Below are 15,653 nucleotides of genomic sequence, written 5' to 3'. Positions count from 1 at the left end.
ATATGGGTCAGAGAGAGGATGGAGAATGTTTATAAAAATTACAACCAAGAAAGCTTGACTAACAGCATAACTGGAGTTCAGGGGAACAAAATAAAATAAAAAAGTGCAGAATGACACTTAGTGTGAATGTATAGTATGAATGTAACTTTGCAGTGATGTGCTTTTATTTCCTATGCATCTATGTGTTTCTGGCAAATACGCATCACATTAAGTTTATTAGATTATGTTGGACTGTTTATTCCAAACGGGCAGGAATTTTATATGCAACTCAATTGCATACATTTTAAATTTAGGCCTAAATATTTTCAGTCTGAGCTGAAGGCAGTGATCATTACTGCTATAATGACGCGCGGTCGCACTCACCCACAGCTGGTTTCCAGCAGACTGTCTCCCACCTGCAGGGACGCCATGCCGAAATCTGCTATCCTGATGTTATTCTTTTCATCCAGCAACAGGTTCTCTGGCTTCAGGTCCCTGTGACTGTACAAGAGCAAATGAAGGAGAAAAAATGAGATGTGAAAACTGCAGCTTGAGTTCTTACACTAACACGTTATATTACAGTACATTCAACCGTGTATCAACCATAATAGTTGCGACTCTGAACCTGCAATGAGATGCTTTTCAATGATCTCTGTTTCCTCTGTTTCTTTCTTTCAGTGCTAGTAGTCTACATGACTCTGTGGGAGCCCCTGATGACAGATGTGTCAGAGTCTGATGTTAAGTGCTCATCTGACCACAGGTGGACATGAAATAACGGGTTCCGACCATCAGAATTTGCAAAAACAGATAACTACATTTTTTTTTTTTTTTTTTTTTTTTTTGTTTTTTTACATGCGCAAAAATGTTTTTTATTATGTTATCATGTTTTTATTGTGTTAGCTGTATTTTTAGTTATTTTTTACCTAATCAAAATAACTCAACTACTGTTTGATTGAGATTAATTGGATGAATGAAAAAACATGATTTTTGAAAAATGTTAAAAGCGGAGTTATCTGTTTTTTTGCAAATTAACTCTTCACTAATTAACTACATTAATTTGCTGCCCCACTTTTCACTGTAGGAAGCAAGAGTTTCAAGAGTTCTAGAACAGAGTTTCAAAACTAATTTCTGAAAAACAAAAAAACAAGGCAATATGAAGCAAATATGAAACAACAAAAAATAAACACAAGAAAAAAAAAAACAACAACAACACAGCAAAAACAATAAAAATGAAGCAAGGCAAGACAAACCAACACGAAAACAAAAAGCAAAACAAAACTCAAAGCAAAATAAAACAAAAAGCAGAGAAAACAGACAAACAAAAAAAAAGCAAAAACAAAACAAAAAAAGCAAAAAACAAAACAAAATAAGCAAACATAAAACAGACAGCACAAAGAAAAAAAAAATCACAAAACAGACCAAAATAACAATAAAACAAAACAAAAAGTGGAGCAAAAATGGAGCAAAATAACAAAACAAAAAAAACTAAAAACAAACAAAATAAAAGCAATGCAAACCAAAAAAATAAATAAATAAAAGCTAAACAAAACAAACAAAAAACAAGGCAAAACAACACAAACAAAAGACAAAACACAAAACAAAAAAACACTAATAATTAAGCAGAATAAAACAAAAAGCAAAACAAAACAAAGCAAGGCAAAGCAACACAAAACAAAAGTAAAACAAATTTAAAACAAAACAAAACAAAAAGCAAAACTTAAAACACAAAGCAAGGCAAAAAAAAACACAAAACAAAGCAAAACCACACAAAAAATGCAAAACAAACAAACAAAACAAAACAAAAAAAAAAACAAAGCAGTCCAAAACAGCATAAAACAACACAACAAAACAAAATAAAGCAAAAAGTTAAAAAAAAAAATAAATAAATAAAATAAAACAAGATAAAACAAGCAAAACAAAACATAGCAAGGCAAAGCAATGCAAAGCAATAAAAAACACGAAGCAATACAAAAAGCAAAACTCAAAACACAAAACAAAGAAAAACAATACAAAAAATGCAAAACAAAACAAAAAACAAAGCAAGGCAAAACGATACAAAACAAAATGCAAAACAAATTGAAAAAAAAACAACAACAAAGCAAAACAAAACAAAACTTAAAACACAAAGCAAAGCAAAACAAAGCAAAACAATACAAAAATGCAAAACAAACAAAACAAAATAAAGCTAAATAAAACTAACAAAACAAAAAAAAAAGTAAGATAAAACAACAAGCAAAACAAACAGCAAAGCAAAGCAACACAAAATAAAGAAAAACAATACAAAAAATGCAAAACAAACAAAACAAAACAAGACAAAGCAAGGCAAGGCAAAACAACACAAAACAAAAATTAAGCAAAATAAAACAAAAATCAAAACAAAAAGCAAGGCAAAGCAACACAAAACAAAAGCAAAACAAATCGAAAAAAAAAAAAAAACAAAGCAAAACAAACCAAAAAGGAAAATTTAAAACACAAAGCAAAGTAAAACAACTCAAAACAAAGCAAAACAATACAAAAATGCAAAACAAACAAAATAAAACAAAAAACAAAGCAGTGCAAAACAATAAACAAAACAAAATAAAGCTAAATAAAACAAAAAGCTAAATAAAACTAACAAAACAAAGTAAGATAAAACAACAAGCAAAACAAAAAAAAAAAAAAAACAAAGCAATACAAAAAGCAAAACTCAAAACACAAAGCAAGGCAAAACAAAACAAAAAACAGAACACTGAGGGAAGCAAAAAACAAACAACAGAAACAAAACAGTGCAAAACAGAAAACAGAAAAACACAAACACAAAGCATGTTTTATGTGATTACTGTTGCATGCAGGATTTTTTTTTTTTTGTTTGTTTTGGTGTTTGCTCATTCCTTTTTAGCTTTTTGTAGCATTGTTTGGTGTTTTTACTCAATGATCACTGATTCTCAATATCGTTGACATTTAAGTGATAGTTATAAAAGTGTCTATATTAATCTATTTTCTTTATTTTGCAAGTTTCACATAACCAGATAAAAGATTATAGAGTTGTCTATTAAACAAATATAACTTTCAGTCTATGGAAACTTGGACAGTGACACTCCAAGTGGACATAAAACGAACACACAAACACATTTATGAACCTGAATCTCACATGGGCTAATAAAAGTGAGTGTGAAGAGATTTACACCTCAACGACGTTCATGGGACAAATTACAGAGGTGGGGGTTTATTAGCTGTCAGGCCGCTAACATCCATAACATCTCTTTAAAGTCACTTTCTGACACATTAACGTCACCCAGACGTCGTAATCTCTCCTGAACAGAAACTGTTTGTTGATATGATCAGTGACCGACCATATATTTTCCTAATCGAAGAGCGCTGAGGTTAATTTCAACCCCTCTGGTCTGCAGGTTAATGGAGAAACGAGGCAAAGCGAGCTGCATGTTAGTTTGGTTGTGGTAATAAACATCTCCTGATGCTTTTGATAGTATCAGGTTTGTACTGGCTGCAGAGGCACTGAATGTTTCCCTCAGTCCACTGTGAGCTCTTAAATTACATATTTATTGGCCCAGTGATAGTTTGAAATTTTAACGCGCACGTTGTTGTGTTGTTTGCTGATAGAGATCTGCATTTAAATGATGCTTAATATATTTTTTATGGCTACAATCAAAACGGCAGTTCTGGCTGAAGTGTTTCTTCCTATAAAAACCTAATAAACAGTATCTGTTTAGCATCTGCATGTCTAAGGATTACTGTATTTATTTTAACAAATACAAACGTGGTCGGAGACGTGGCCTGCTGGGTCGTGCCCGTTCAGATGTGTTGTGTTTTGGTGCTTATCTGCAGACAACAGAAGTTTAAACTCAACTTCATTTCTGAATCCACCCAATCCTACTACCTGTCCTCTCTAGACTGTCATATTTAATAAAACAGCAAAAATCTTAATGGAATGAACATTAGGAATGGATGAATTGTTAATTCATTAATACAAAATAAATAATTAAAATAAATAAAATAAACAATTTTCAATTAATTATTAAAATATATTTTTTGAATGAATGAACAAATATTCTTGAATGAATTAATAATATTTTAAATGAATAAACAATAATTATTAAATTATTATTACAATTAGATAACTATTCACTAATTTAAAAGAACAAATGATTGAATGAATAAATGAATGAAAAATAGTAAAAGAATGAACAAATGAATGAACAACAGTGAATGAACAAATTAATAAATGGATGAAATAAATAAAGAATAGTGAATGAATGAATGAATTAATTAATTAACAAAATAATGACCGAACAAACTGAATAAAGAATAGTGAATGAACAAACAAATTAACGAATGAACGGTGAATGAATGAACAAATGAACGAACAAACAAACTAACAAGCGAACAAACTGAATGAAGTAGAGTGAACAAAGGAACGAATAAAGAATAGTGAATGAATAAATGAAATAATAGTACAAAAAGAACAAATGAATGAACAAAATGAATGAATTAACAAACGACTAAACGAATAGTGAACATGTGAACAAATGAATGAAGAACAGTGAATGAATGAACGAATGAACAAATGAATGAATAGTAAAAAAATAAACAAATGAATGAACAAAACAATGAATGAATTAACAAACGACTGAACGAATAGTGAACAATTGAACAAATGAATGAACAAGTGAATGAACAATGAAGAACAGTGAATGAATGAATGAACAAATGAATAAATGAATGAATGAATGAACAAACTTTAATTCAATGAAGAATACTGAATGAAAGAGCAAATGAACGGATGAATGAATGAATGAATGAATAAAAATGAATGAACTGAATGAGGAATACTCAATGAAAGAGAAATGAACGGATGAACAGTGCATGAATGAACAAGCAAATGAACTGAATGAAGAAAAGTGAATAATTTAACTGAATTAATAAAATAATGAAATGAAAAAAGAACAGTGAATGAATGAATCAAATTATTAAAGAATAGTGACTGAACCAATAAATAAATGAATGAATAAACATATGAATGAATGAATGAATGAATGAATAAAAAATCAATAAATTAATTATTTAAATGAATGACTGAACAAATTGAATGAAGAATGGTGAATGAATGGAAAAAATGAATGACCGAACAAACAAACAAATGAATGAATGAATGAATGAATGAACAGTAAAAGAATGAACAAATGAATGAATGAATGAATGAATGAATGAATGAATGAACAGTAAAAGAATGAACAAATGAATGAACTAAAAAATGAATGAACGAATAGTGAACAAAATAATGAATGAATGAACTGAATGAAGAATACTGAATGAATTGTGAATGAATGAATTGTGAATGAATGAACCAGTGAATGAACAAACAAGCAAATGAACTGAATAAAGAATAGTAAATAAATGAACAAATTAATGAACTGAATGAAGAACAGTCAGTAGGGATGTCACAATTCTCAATATAATATTGAACCGTTCAGTACGACATCCATGGTCCAGTATGCGCTTTTGAATTGCAGTTTTTCGGTTTTGCATTTAAATAAGTTCCTTGTTTTATTTATCTCAGAAACACTTCCCCGCTTATATTTGAAAAAGCAACACACAGAGCATCTTCCATTCTAGTGACATGCAATGATAAGCCTTTCTAAACCTGTTGTCCAACAACAGAGTTATAAAAACAAAAGTTATAAAAAACATTATAACTTGTTTTTAATTCACAACATCAGTCGAGTGTTTGAACTAACTTCCTTATTTCCGGTTCAGAAATAACCGAACCGAAAACTGTGGTTAAAAGCTAAGGTATGTATTGAACTCCACTAATTGTATTGTTGCATCCCTAATAGTCAATGAATGAACAAATAAACGACTGAATGGTGAATGAATGAACAAATGAATGAACAAGCAAACAAACTGAATGAAGAATAGTGAACAAATGAATGAATGAATGAATGAATGAAGAATAGTGAATGAATGAACAAATTAATGAATTAATTAACAAAAGAACAAATGAATCAATGAATAGTGAATGAATGAATGGAATGAAGAACAGTGAATATAATTAATGCTAAATATTTTCAAATGAAAGACTGATAAAACTAAATGTTGTTAATGAATGAAATAAAATACATCAACAAATATTCTTGATCAATTCATTAAACAAATCCAAATATTTCAAATGACTAAATGATCAATGAGAACATGCCTGTTTAAAATAGAGAAATGAACATTTTTAATGAATGAATGAATGAATTCATTAATTAATAAATAAAATAAATGAACACGTTTTCAAATGAATGAATAAATACATACATGAATGAAACAAATTAACACATATTTATAAAGAAATAAATTGACCCAATTAGCACTCAAACGAGCTTTACATTATTGTAATGTAAAGAGCAGCAGGCGGCATATGCAGTAGTACATTAGCTATCTTAATCACATGCTGTTCACAGCGGTCTAATTATGAGAGAGTTTAATTACAGAACATGTATGTCTACATGTTCAGTAGTAGTTTGGCTTTTCTGTATGCTGGCTATTTAATGTTGGCTAATTTACCTTCTTAATGCACATTCTTGGTATTGCTGTGCACAATATATCAGTCCACACTGAGCTCAAGAAAACTTTCTCCACTCCACATCACTTGCTCACCAATGGATCCTCTGCAGTGAATGGGTGCCGTCAGAATAAGAATCCAAACAGCTAAGTAAAACATCACATTAATCCACACCACTCCAGTCTATTAATTTTCCTGCATGTTTGCAAAAAAAAAACACCTTTTAATCTCATCTGAATCAGGAGAGAAATATGCAATGGTTTCAAGTTGAATGTCTTAATAATGGATTTGTTTCTTACAAACAGCTTTTTACGTCACAAGATGTTAATTAATGTACTAGAGTGGTGCGGATTATTATGATGTTTTTATCAGCTGTTTGGAATCTCATTCTGACGGCACCCATTCAGTGCAGAGGATTCGTTGTTGAGCAAGTGAACTAATGCTACATTTCTCCAAATCTGTTCCTATGAAGAAACAAACTCCTACATTTTGACAGCAAGACAAAAGTGATCATATTTTTCTACCAAAAGCCAAACATGATGATTATCATCCATTCCCACTGACAGGTTTCCACACATTCCCAGAATTGACAACTGGGATTTCACAGTGGGAACCAATACAGTGGTAACCTACAAAACCATTACAAGAGTCGAGATCTCATCCGAAGCGTTCTCTAGTGGCACGTAAAAACCTTATAACACAGTTGCACACTCAGAAAGTCAAATAACAGAAGCAAAGAAAGTGCATTTGTGCTGATTTCAGATTTCTTAAATGATCTCCTTGTGGCTTGTGTATTACCGCTGAGAGATTGAGAGGGGTGCTACTGTACAAATCTTTATATTTGGCTGTTATTTTTGGAGCAGGTGGGTGTCAAGTGAGTCAATATTGGAAGAATCAGTAAAAATGGATTTGGGCGAGTTATTCCTTACAGCTTGACTGCTAGATATACGTATGCTGTGTCTGACAGCTGTTGTCATACATGGACTCTATTAATAGGTATATTTGGAGAAATATTCATGTCTTGCAGCTCCAGAAGGACGATTTCGTAGGTGGACAGAAAGACACTGTATGAGCAGTCGGCCTTCAGCTATTAAAACGTCTAAAGCGCTCATGCTTCGAATAGCCACGTCAATCTGTCCATCACAATAAAAAGCCAGCACCCATTAAAATAAACGTCTATATTTCAGGAGAGAATGTGTGGACATTCAATAATAAAAGATGCGCTCTTTTCCAAAACTGAAATGTGAGTCACATAACTGACTGTCCTAAACACAGCAACATTTTAGACCGGCAAATAACCTGAGACTCAGCTGATTCAAATGGAGACTGAAGTTAGCATGTTGGTATGGTAACAACTTTCATCTTTTTCATCATCTTTTTTCCTGGACTTGTCCTATCTGGGATTTTTAATTGCCTAAAATGTTCAGGTTTTGGCTTTGTTTTACTATTGTTTTCATACTGGCTGAAGATAATGACTGAAGTGTAGTTTGATTCCAAAACCAGGCTTATTGAAAAAATTGTGCCTGTTTTGTGACACTTTTAAAGTGAAGTGTAAAAGCAAAGTCGGTTTTCTACAAAACAGATTAATGTAATTCTGCCAACTTTTTATTGTATGTATTGCAGCAGTTCTTAAACAAAATGTCCAGTGAGTGACATGGAACTGTTAATTCTTTATTGCAAAAATAACGTACCACCTACACTAAATCTAACAGTCTATTTTAACAAAAGAAAACATGAGACAAAAACACATTTGCTGAAGCAACCATGTCATTTTAACTTGCTTTGACAAGGCTTTGATATCTTTTATTGTTTTTAACAGGATTCGCAGCCATGGGCTTCACATCACAAGTGTTGCTCTACCGGGTGCAATACCGAGCAAGTTTACCACGTCAAAAAACTACATATGGAACTGTATACGTCTTGGAAAAAGATGACACATTGCCACTCTAAAGGTGTGTTCATATTTGCAACATTTCTGAGAAATTTCACAAGCACAAAAAAAAAAAAAAAAAAAAAAAAAAAAAGCTATTTTAGTCTTCAAACAAAAATAATCATTAATTCTTTAGACCAAATCAAAGCTTATGATAAATTTGAATCAAGGATTGAATTTGGAAAAAAAATAATAAATTATGACTTTTGAAAATGATTTTCATTTTTGGGTGAACTACCCTTTTAACAGTAGTAAAAAGGAATACTTATAAAAATTACAGTTGTTCATTTATATATTTATATGCCTATATATAATTTATACATTTTGAAAAAGAAGCACAATAAGACAAATACGATAGAGATAAAAATTTAATCACTAACTTTAAGTTAATCGACAACCGGGGAAAACAGGACATCTGGTGACCCTAACCCTTCAGGTGCTGAGGCCATTGTTTCAGATCACTGGTTGGCGTTTTGGTAGCCTTTCCATTGCGGCTGCCATATTGAGACTAGACATGCAAACGCCCCTTATTCAGATGCAATCTAATGACAGAGACGTACATTTTCAAAGAGGACAGTAAGCCTATAGAATGTATTTTGTATGTCTGGTAGTCCTCAAGTAACATTCTCGTCCTGTCTCATCTTGTTAACGAAGATGCGGCATAAATTTCGGCATACTTTTTATCATCAGATATTAGTTTTAGCTCATCAACGTCTCATTCTTGTCACAGAAAAAAGGTTTGTTAATGAATATTTTTCGTTGTCGTCTTCGTTGACAAAATTAACACTGGTTCACACTAGCGACATTTCTGAGGAATTTCACAAGAAAAAAAAGGTAATTATCTATTATCATCAAGCGCTGCTAAGCGTTACTAAGCAAGTTTACTATGTCAAAAAAAACTACATATGGAGATGTACATGTCTGGAAAAAAGATGACATATGGCCACTTTAAAGGTGTGTTCACATTAGTCACATTTCTGAGAAATTTCAAAAGCAAAAAAAAAAAAAAAAAAAAAAAAAAAGGTGTTTGTCTATTGTCATCGAGCACTGCTGTACCGGGTGCACCACTGAGGAAGTTTACTATGTCAAAAAAAAAAAAAAAAAATACAAATGGAGTTGTACATGTCTGGGAAAAAGTGGACATATGGCCACTCTAAAGGTGTGTTCACATTAGCAACATTTCTGAGAAATTTCACAAGCAAAAAATAAAGGTGATTGTGTATTGTCATCAAGTGCTGCTGTACCCGGTGCGCTACTGAGCAAGTTTACTATGTCAAAAAAAAAAAAAAAAAAACTACATATGGAGCTCTATATGTCAGGGAAAAAGAGAACATATGACTACTCTAAAGGTGTGTTCACATTAGTGACATTTCTGAGAAATTTCACAAGAGACAAAAAAAAAAAGTGATGGTCTGTTATCATCAAGTGTTGCTGTTTCAGGTGCGCTACCGAGCAAGTTTATTATGTCAAAAAAATACATATGGAGCTGTATATGTCAGGGAAAAAAGAGACATATGGCTACTCTAAAGGTGTGTTCACATAAAATTTTAAAAAGGAAAAAGAAAAGTTGATTGTCTATTTTTATCACAAGTGTTACCACGCTACCAATCACATTTATGACATCTAAAAAAAAAAATACATATGGAGCTGTACATGTGATGCGAACATCAAACTGTACTAGTTTACAAATGATGCACTGTGGTAAATATGTTTTGTGGTCAAAACATACTATTGTGCAAGAAACCGCACTGAAATAAGTCTTTATTCATCAATAATCTGCTCTAGAAATCATAATTTGTGAGAAAAGGAATAAAAGTTTTGGTGTTTTACTGTAACTAGTGTTCATTTCAGCTGGAAACCGAAAAACTACATTTTTCCAATGTTGCACAATTAATATTTATATCACCATAAAGCATCAATTAACCCAAAAAGGTGAAAAATGGAGGTGAAATCTATTGTAATTATGCATAAAATTGTTAATTAGTGTAATTAATGCACATACTTAAGTATAATTATGCTGCCACCATTTGGTCCAGCCGTCACACACACCTGTGAGGCCTAAAACTGCTGTCGAAGCAGGTTTTGGAAATTCTAATATACAAGTTGTGTTTGAGAACAATAAAGAATAGACAGACGACAAAAAGACAAACAGACTGCAAGACAAATTGCGAGACGAATACTGAAATGGAAAAGGACAGAAGTGAAAAAAAGAGAACATTGGGTGGGTATTTCTCCCATCATCCCCCGCTGACTGTCCCAGCATGAGATCAGAGGGGCCGGGCGGCTCTCAGTCACATATGAAGTAAGCAAACAGCCGGGGAAGTGTGACAGCATGACAGGGACATTTCTCATCGCTGCTGTAGCATACTGCCCTACTGCTGCTCTGCGTGAGGCCTGCAGCTCTGAGAAATGATGCAGGGACCAGAGACCAGAGACACGGAGTCTGTGGGGATCAGCAGACACACTAAAGGTGCAGATGTAAAAGCTTCATTACTGATCTGAGACCAGTGTGTGGCTGTGATTTATCACATATGACACTCACATGGTGTGCATGACAGTGTGTGTTTATAACAAAGATTGTGTTGAGATTGCATCTTTTACTTTTTACCTCACTTTCTTGTTCTGTTTTATATGTTATAATCTATCTATCTATCTATCTACATATATATGGTATCAGTACTTTTTGTGAGGCAATTATTTAATTTAGCCTGTAATATGTGGATGCACACAAATGCAAATCTGTATGTGTGTGTCGTAAAAACCCGCAGTGACGCACTGATTACCCATAATACCTTCTTTTATCTCTAAATAGATCGGCTTGATAACGCTCTTACGTGTTAAATGAGAGGATTTGCTCATTTATCCAAGTGTTTCAGAGCTGCAGCTCAAAGTAAAGATTCTGCCTTCAAGTCACTGTTGTCTGAATGATCGTATTTGCGAGATGAGAGCACACGAACGACACCATAACCCTTAGAAAATGTATTTGTGGCAGTGCCAGAAGTTTGCCACAGGGGTTTCGTGAAACGCTATGTTTTTGTAAGGGAATGTCTTAATTAGCAGTGAAGAAACTTAAGATTTTTCTGGGTTTTTCTGAGGCAAAATCATGCCAGAACCTAATTGGTACTGATGATAATAAGGTTTGATGATAGCAACAATTTAGTCTGTATATATTTTATAAACTGTTGAAGAAGAGTAATAAAACTCACAGAAAATCCCTCCCTAATGACCATTCTTTGCATTTAGTCTCATTAGCATTACAAACTCTTTGGCAGTAGGTGGATAAAATAGAGAAAAGCTATAAAAAGTTCCTCAACTCGTCTATTTGGATGCGGCCAAAATCATTTCATGTGGTAATTTATCTTAAGCAGGAACTTCCCAGAAGGTCTTGAAGGCAGCGTAAGTGCATTTACTGCAGTTAAAGACCACTTCGCCACAATTTGTCCAGAGTTTGACTCCGCTCAACAAGGTATTTGCGAAACAAAAGGCTCGATTAAAGCTGACGACGTGGTTCAGAAGTCAATATTTGCTAATGATGTTTGTAAAAGAACATGATCATTATACATCGTCGGTTAAGCCCTCACCTTTTTCAATTTTCATAACCCTGTTTTGTGCTTCAGCGAACCAAACAGGACCAATTATCAAAAACAAACGAAAATACCAGCTTACAGAAATAACAGCCTCAGATATTTTGTCAAATTAATGTAATCAATTGCACACAGAGTTTTTGGCTTAAAAAAAAAAAAGCAAAATCCACTGAAGTGTGAAAAGCTATCAAGAACACTTTCATTTTCCTTCAAAACGTTTTGTCTTCAATTGACGTGATCATACTTTTTCGGCATGTAATTAATAGCCCGTAAACACAAAACGTGTCACTCAATCATCATTTAGACATGCAAATAGGAAATATCACATCCAAACCCTCCAAAAACGCAGTTCGGATGAGGACTCTGATCGTAAATCAAGTAGAGAAACTATAAGAGGCGACGTGCCTCCCTTTGCCTTTCCTCAGACGACTCTTGAGAGAAAAAAAAGAGCTTGAGTCTGATATCTTGATATGGTTATAATCGAAAGCCCTGGGGTATGAATATGAATTTAACGAGCACAAGAGGGAAGAGCTCTCGCCAGCTCGCCGGTCGCTTCTAATCTATTAAGTGTGAAAAAGGTGGGAAAGACTAGGCTGGACTGAGTTTTAGGACGCATTGCTGGGGTGTTTTCGCTTGTGTTTTCTATCTGCTTCGGAACATTTCAGCCCTAATAATATTCACACTTCCAGCTTATTTGTGTAAATCCTTTGGATTGAGGTTGGAGAACAAATGTTCTCAAAAAACAAAAACAAGATAGATGCCACAAAAAGAGATCTTGGCACAGTCTGTAGCGGCTTGGTGCTTTAATTTGCCTCAATCGGAGAATACGACCATCATGATTTTCATAAAAACGCATCAACATGTTCAGGAATGACTGGTCACACTCACCATATTGAGTGACTGTGGCAGAAGTCCAGAGCTGAAATGATCTGTCTGAAGAACTTTCGAGCTTCTTTGGGTGTTAATCGGCCCTTCTTTACCAGATAGTCAAACAGCTCTCCGCCCGACACGTGCTCTAAAACCAAATACCTGCAAACAGAAACAAGACAGAGAAAAATAGCATTACAATAACAGAATTCCTGGTGAAAACTACATTACCCATAATTCTGCTGAGAAATTCCACCAATCAGTGAATCGCGACAAGCAAATTAGGCCAAAAGATCTGTAATGTGTAAATTATGTAATGTGGTTCCACCCAAAATCACACACTTCCTTAGTAGTCATAAGTGAACAACAGTGCACATTTGATGAACACTCCACTGTCCCATGAGGCCGCGAGAGAGGATTTGTGAATGGCAGTAAATCAAGTTGTGAAGTAATTATTTATTCAAAGGAGGTACCTTCTTAAATATTTTACGCATAATACTTTCAGTCAATAGTAGTCAACATTTGAAGTGGATCAAAACCGTTCAACAAAGTTGTCCTAAAATCAAAACAGTACCCGTTCTTCTTTTAGGACAACATTGATCAACTTCAAATGTTGACTACTGTATGTTCTCCATCATTTTTAATTTATGTCATTTGCAATGCCTCATGGGACTGTAGTTCTTTCCCTCACTTGTAGTTCTTTTCCCTCATGGACAAAAATTGATTGGACAACAATCTATATTAGACCATTAGTCAATATTTTAGGTTCATTTTTAAATTTCAGTTTGTAAACATTTAGATAAACACTAGCATTTATGATTAATCGCATCAAAGCTAACAAATATAGATTTAAAGTTTATGAAGTCTATACAGAAACCTTCATTAACAGAATGAATGGTTTCCTCAAGACGCTTTTCAAAGCATCTGTTAAAATCTCAAAGAGAATAGACAATTTCATCCCTCTAGTATGGGAGATATTCGTTTAAACAAGCAAACAGGGTCGAGAGTGATCCTCTTTGGTTGAAGGTTGTACTGTAGCAGGCTGAGAAATACCGGTCTGACAGCTTCCGTTCCACATCGGCCGAGCGCGGTTGATCCGAGAGCGCACAATGGAAGGTGAGTGTGAAGATAAAAGGGATACCAGCGAGTAAACACGATAAAACTTTTAGTGGGTTTTAGTTTTCTTAAGTCTCCTTGACGATAACTTGCTGTTATGGTTTGAAATTAGGGCTGTTTCTGAAAGATGTTCTGTCAGGGAAAGTTTGGAGGACTAACTAACTGCGCGTTTTCAAGTTTCTCTGGAGAAACTGTCTTCAGATTCAAACACTCACACACTACAAGTCAAAAGAAGTGAGTCGGTGTCATAAACAATAATTAAACAACATTTGAGCATGTGTGTTACTCTTACTCCAAGCCAAAAACAATAGCCAGCGACTATCTGATGCTGACAGCTTGGTTAGATTTACCTCCACTCCATTCTTTCTTTTGGAAGTAGTAACTGAATCGCAAGCCATTTAAAATGATCGCTTTGTTCTTCTCACCACTGTCACTACATTTTCTAACACTCAAACAACAAGACGGCAAATGTGAGGCTTTTACACAACAGCTCAATACACAAGTTCTTTTGTCTTTTTTGCTCTATTAGCACAAATATTTCCAAACGAAGCAACAATAATCAACCGCAGCTACTCAGAGCAGCACAAGTTTTGAATCATGTGAATGATTCATTGAATCTCTTGGCGCCACCTATTGATGTAACCTGATATAGTCATAGAAAAAAGCGCACTAAGGTCACACCACTGTGATATGAATGGTAAACATGGTAACTTACATTTTAGACATTTTTGTCATTTATTTTGTCTTTTTTGTTCCATTAGCACATTTTTCCAAACAAAGCAGCAATTAACCGCAGCTACTCCAAGCAAAGCAAGCGGTGTTTTGAATCACTGTTTGAACAAATCGGTTGAGTGGATGATTCAGTGAATCACGTGCCGCCACCTACTGGCGTAACTTGATATAGTTTCAGAAACTAAGCACTTAGATCATACCACTGTATTATATATCATAGAATGACAGTCATATTTATATACCATGTTAAATACATAGTAAGAATGGTAAACATGGTAAAAAGTACAGTATTACCATGATACCAAGTGATGTAAATTATAAAACCCATGGAAGTGCTTAAAAACTGGGATGAGGTAAACAGAAATCGGCAAAATGACTAGTAGTGTAAGATTTTTGTTTTTATAATAGCCCAAATTAATGCAGAGAGATTTATATTTTGTATTTATTTGCTTAATCAGCAAAAATAGGTCAGATCATCTAAAGAGTCAACAGTAACATTCACCTCTTAAAGGAGAAGTCCACTTCCAGAACAACAATTCACAAATAATTTACTCACCCCCTTGTCATCCAAGATGTTCATGTCTTTCTGTCTTCAGTCGTGAAGAAATTATGGTTTTTGAGAAAAACATTTCAGGATTTTTCTTCATATAATGGACTTGATTAGTGCCCCGATTTTGAACTTTCAAAATGCAGTTTAAATGCAGCTTCAAAGAGCTCTAAATGATCCCAGCCGAGGAAGAAGGGTCTTATCTAACGAAACGATCGGGCGTTTTTTTTGGAAAATAAAAATTTGTATACTTTTTAAGCACAAAAGCTTGTGTAGCACAGGCTCTGGAATGCACGTCCATGACGCTACGTACTATTGAATCACATCTAAAGGTCATGAGAAACGTAGGCG

The 15,653-nt window shown here is 33.8% G+C and overlaps 1 protein-coding gene across 1 annotated transcript in view; it reads right to left on the bottom strand.

Moving 5' to 3' along the window:
• The window catches only part of brsk2a (BR serine/threonine kinase 2a), a 271,593-nt gene that overhangs the window by 62,182 nt on the left and 193,758 nt on the right, over nt 1-15,653 (bottom strand). Inside the window, 2 exon segments of the mRNA XM_051100124.1 lie at nt 364-480; nt 12,929-13,069. Coding sequence (XP_050956081.1) covers nt 364-480; nt 12,929-13,069 — 258 coding nt within the window.

The sequence above is a fragment of the Labeo rohita genome, chromosome 25 (genome assembly GCF_022985175.1).
Source record: "Labeo rohita strain BAU-BD-2019 chromosome 25, IGBB_LRoh.1.0, whole genome shotgun sequence".
In the NCBI taxonomy this organism is placed as follows: Eukaryota; Metazoa; Chordata; class Actinopteri; order Cypriniformes; family Cyprinidae; genus Labeo; species Labeo rohita.
This window is presented reverse-complemented; position numbering and strand designations above follow the sequence as displayed.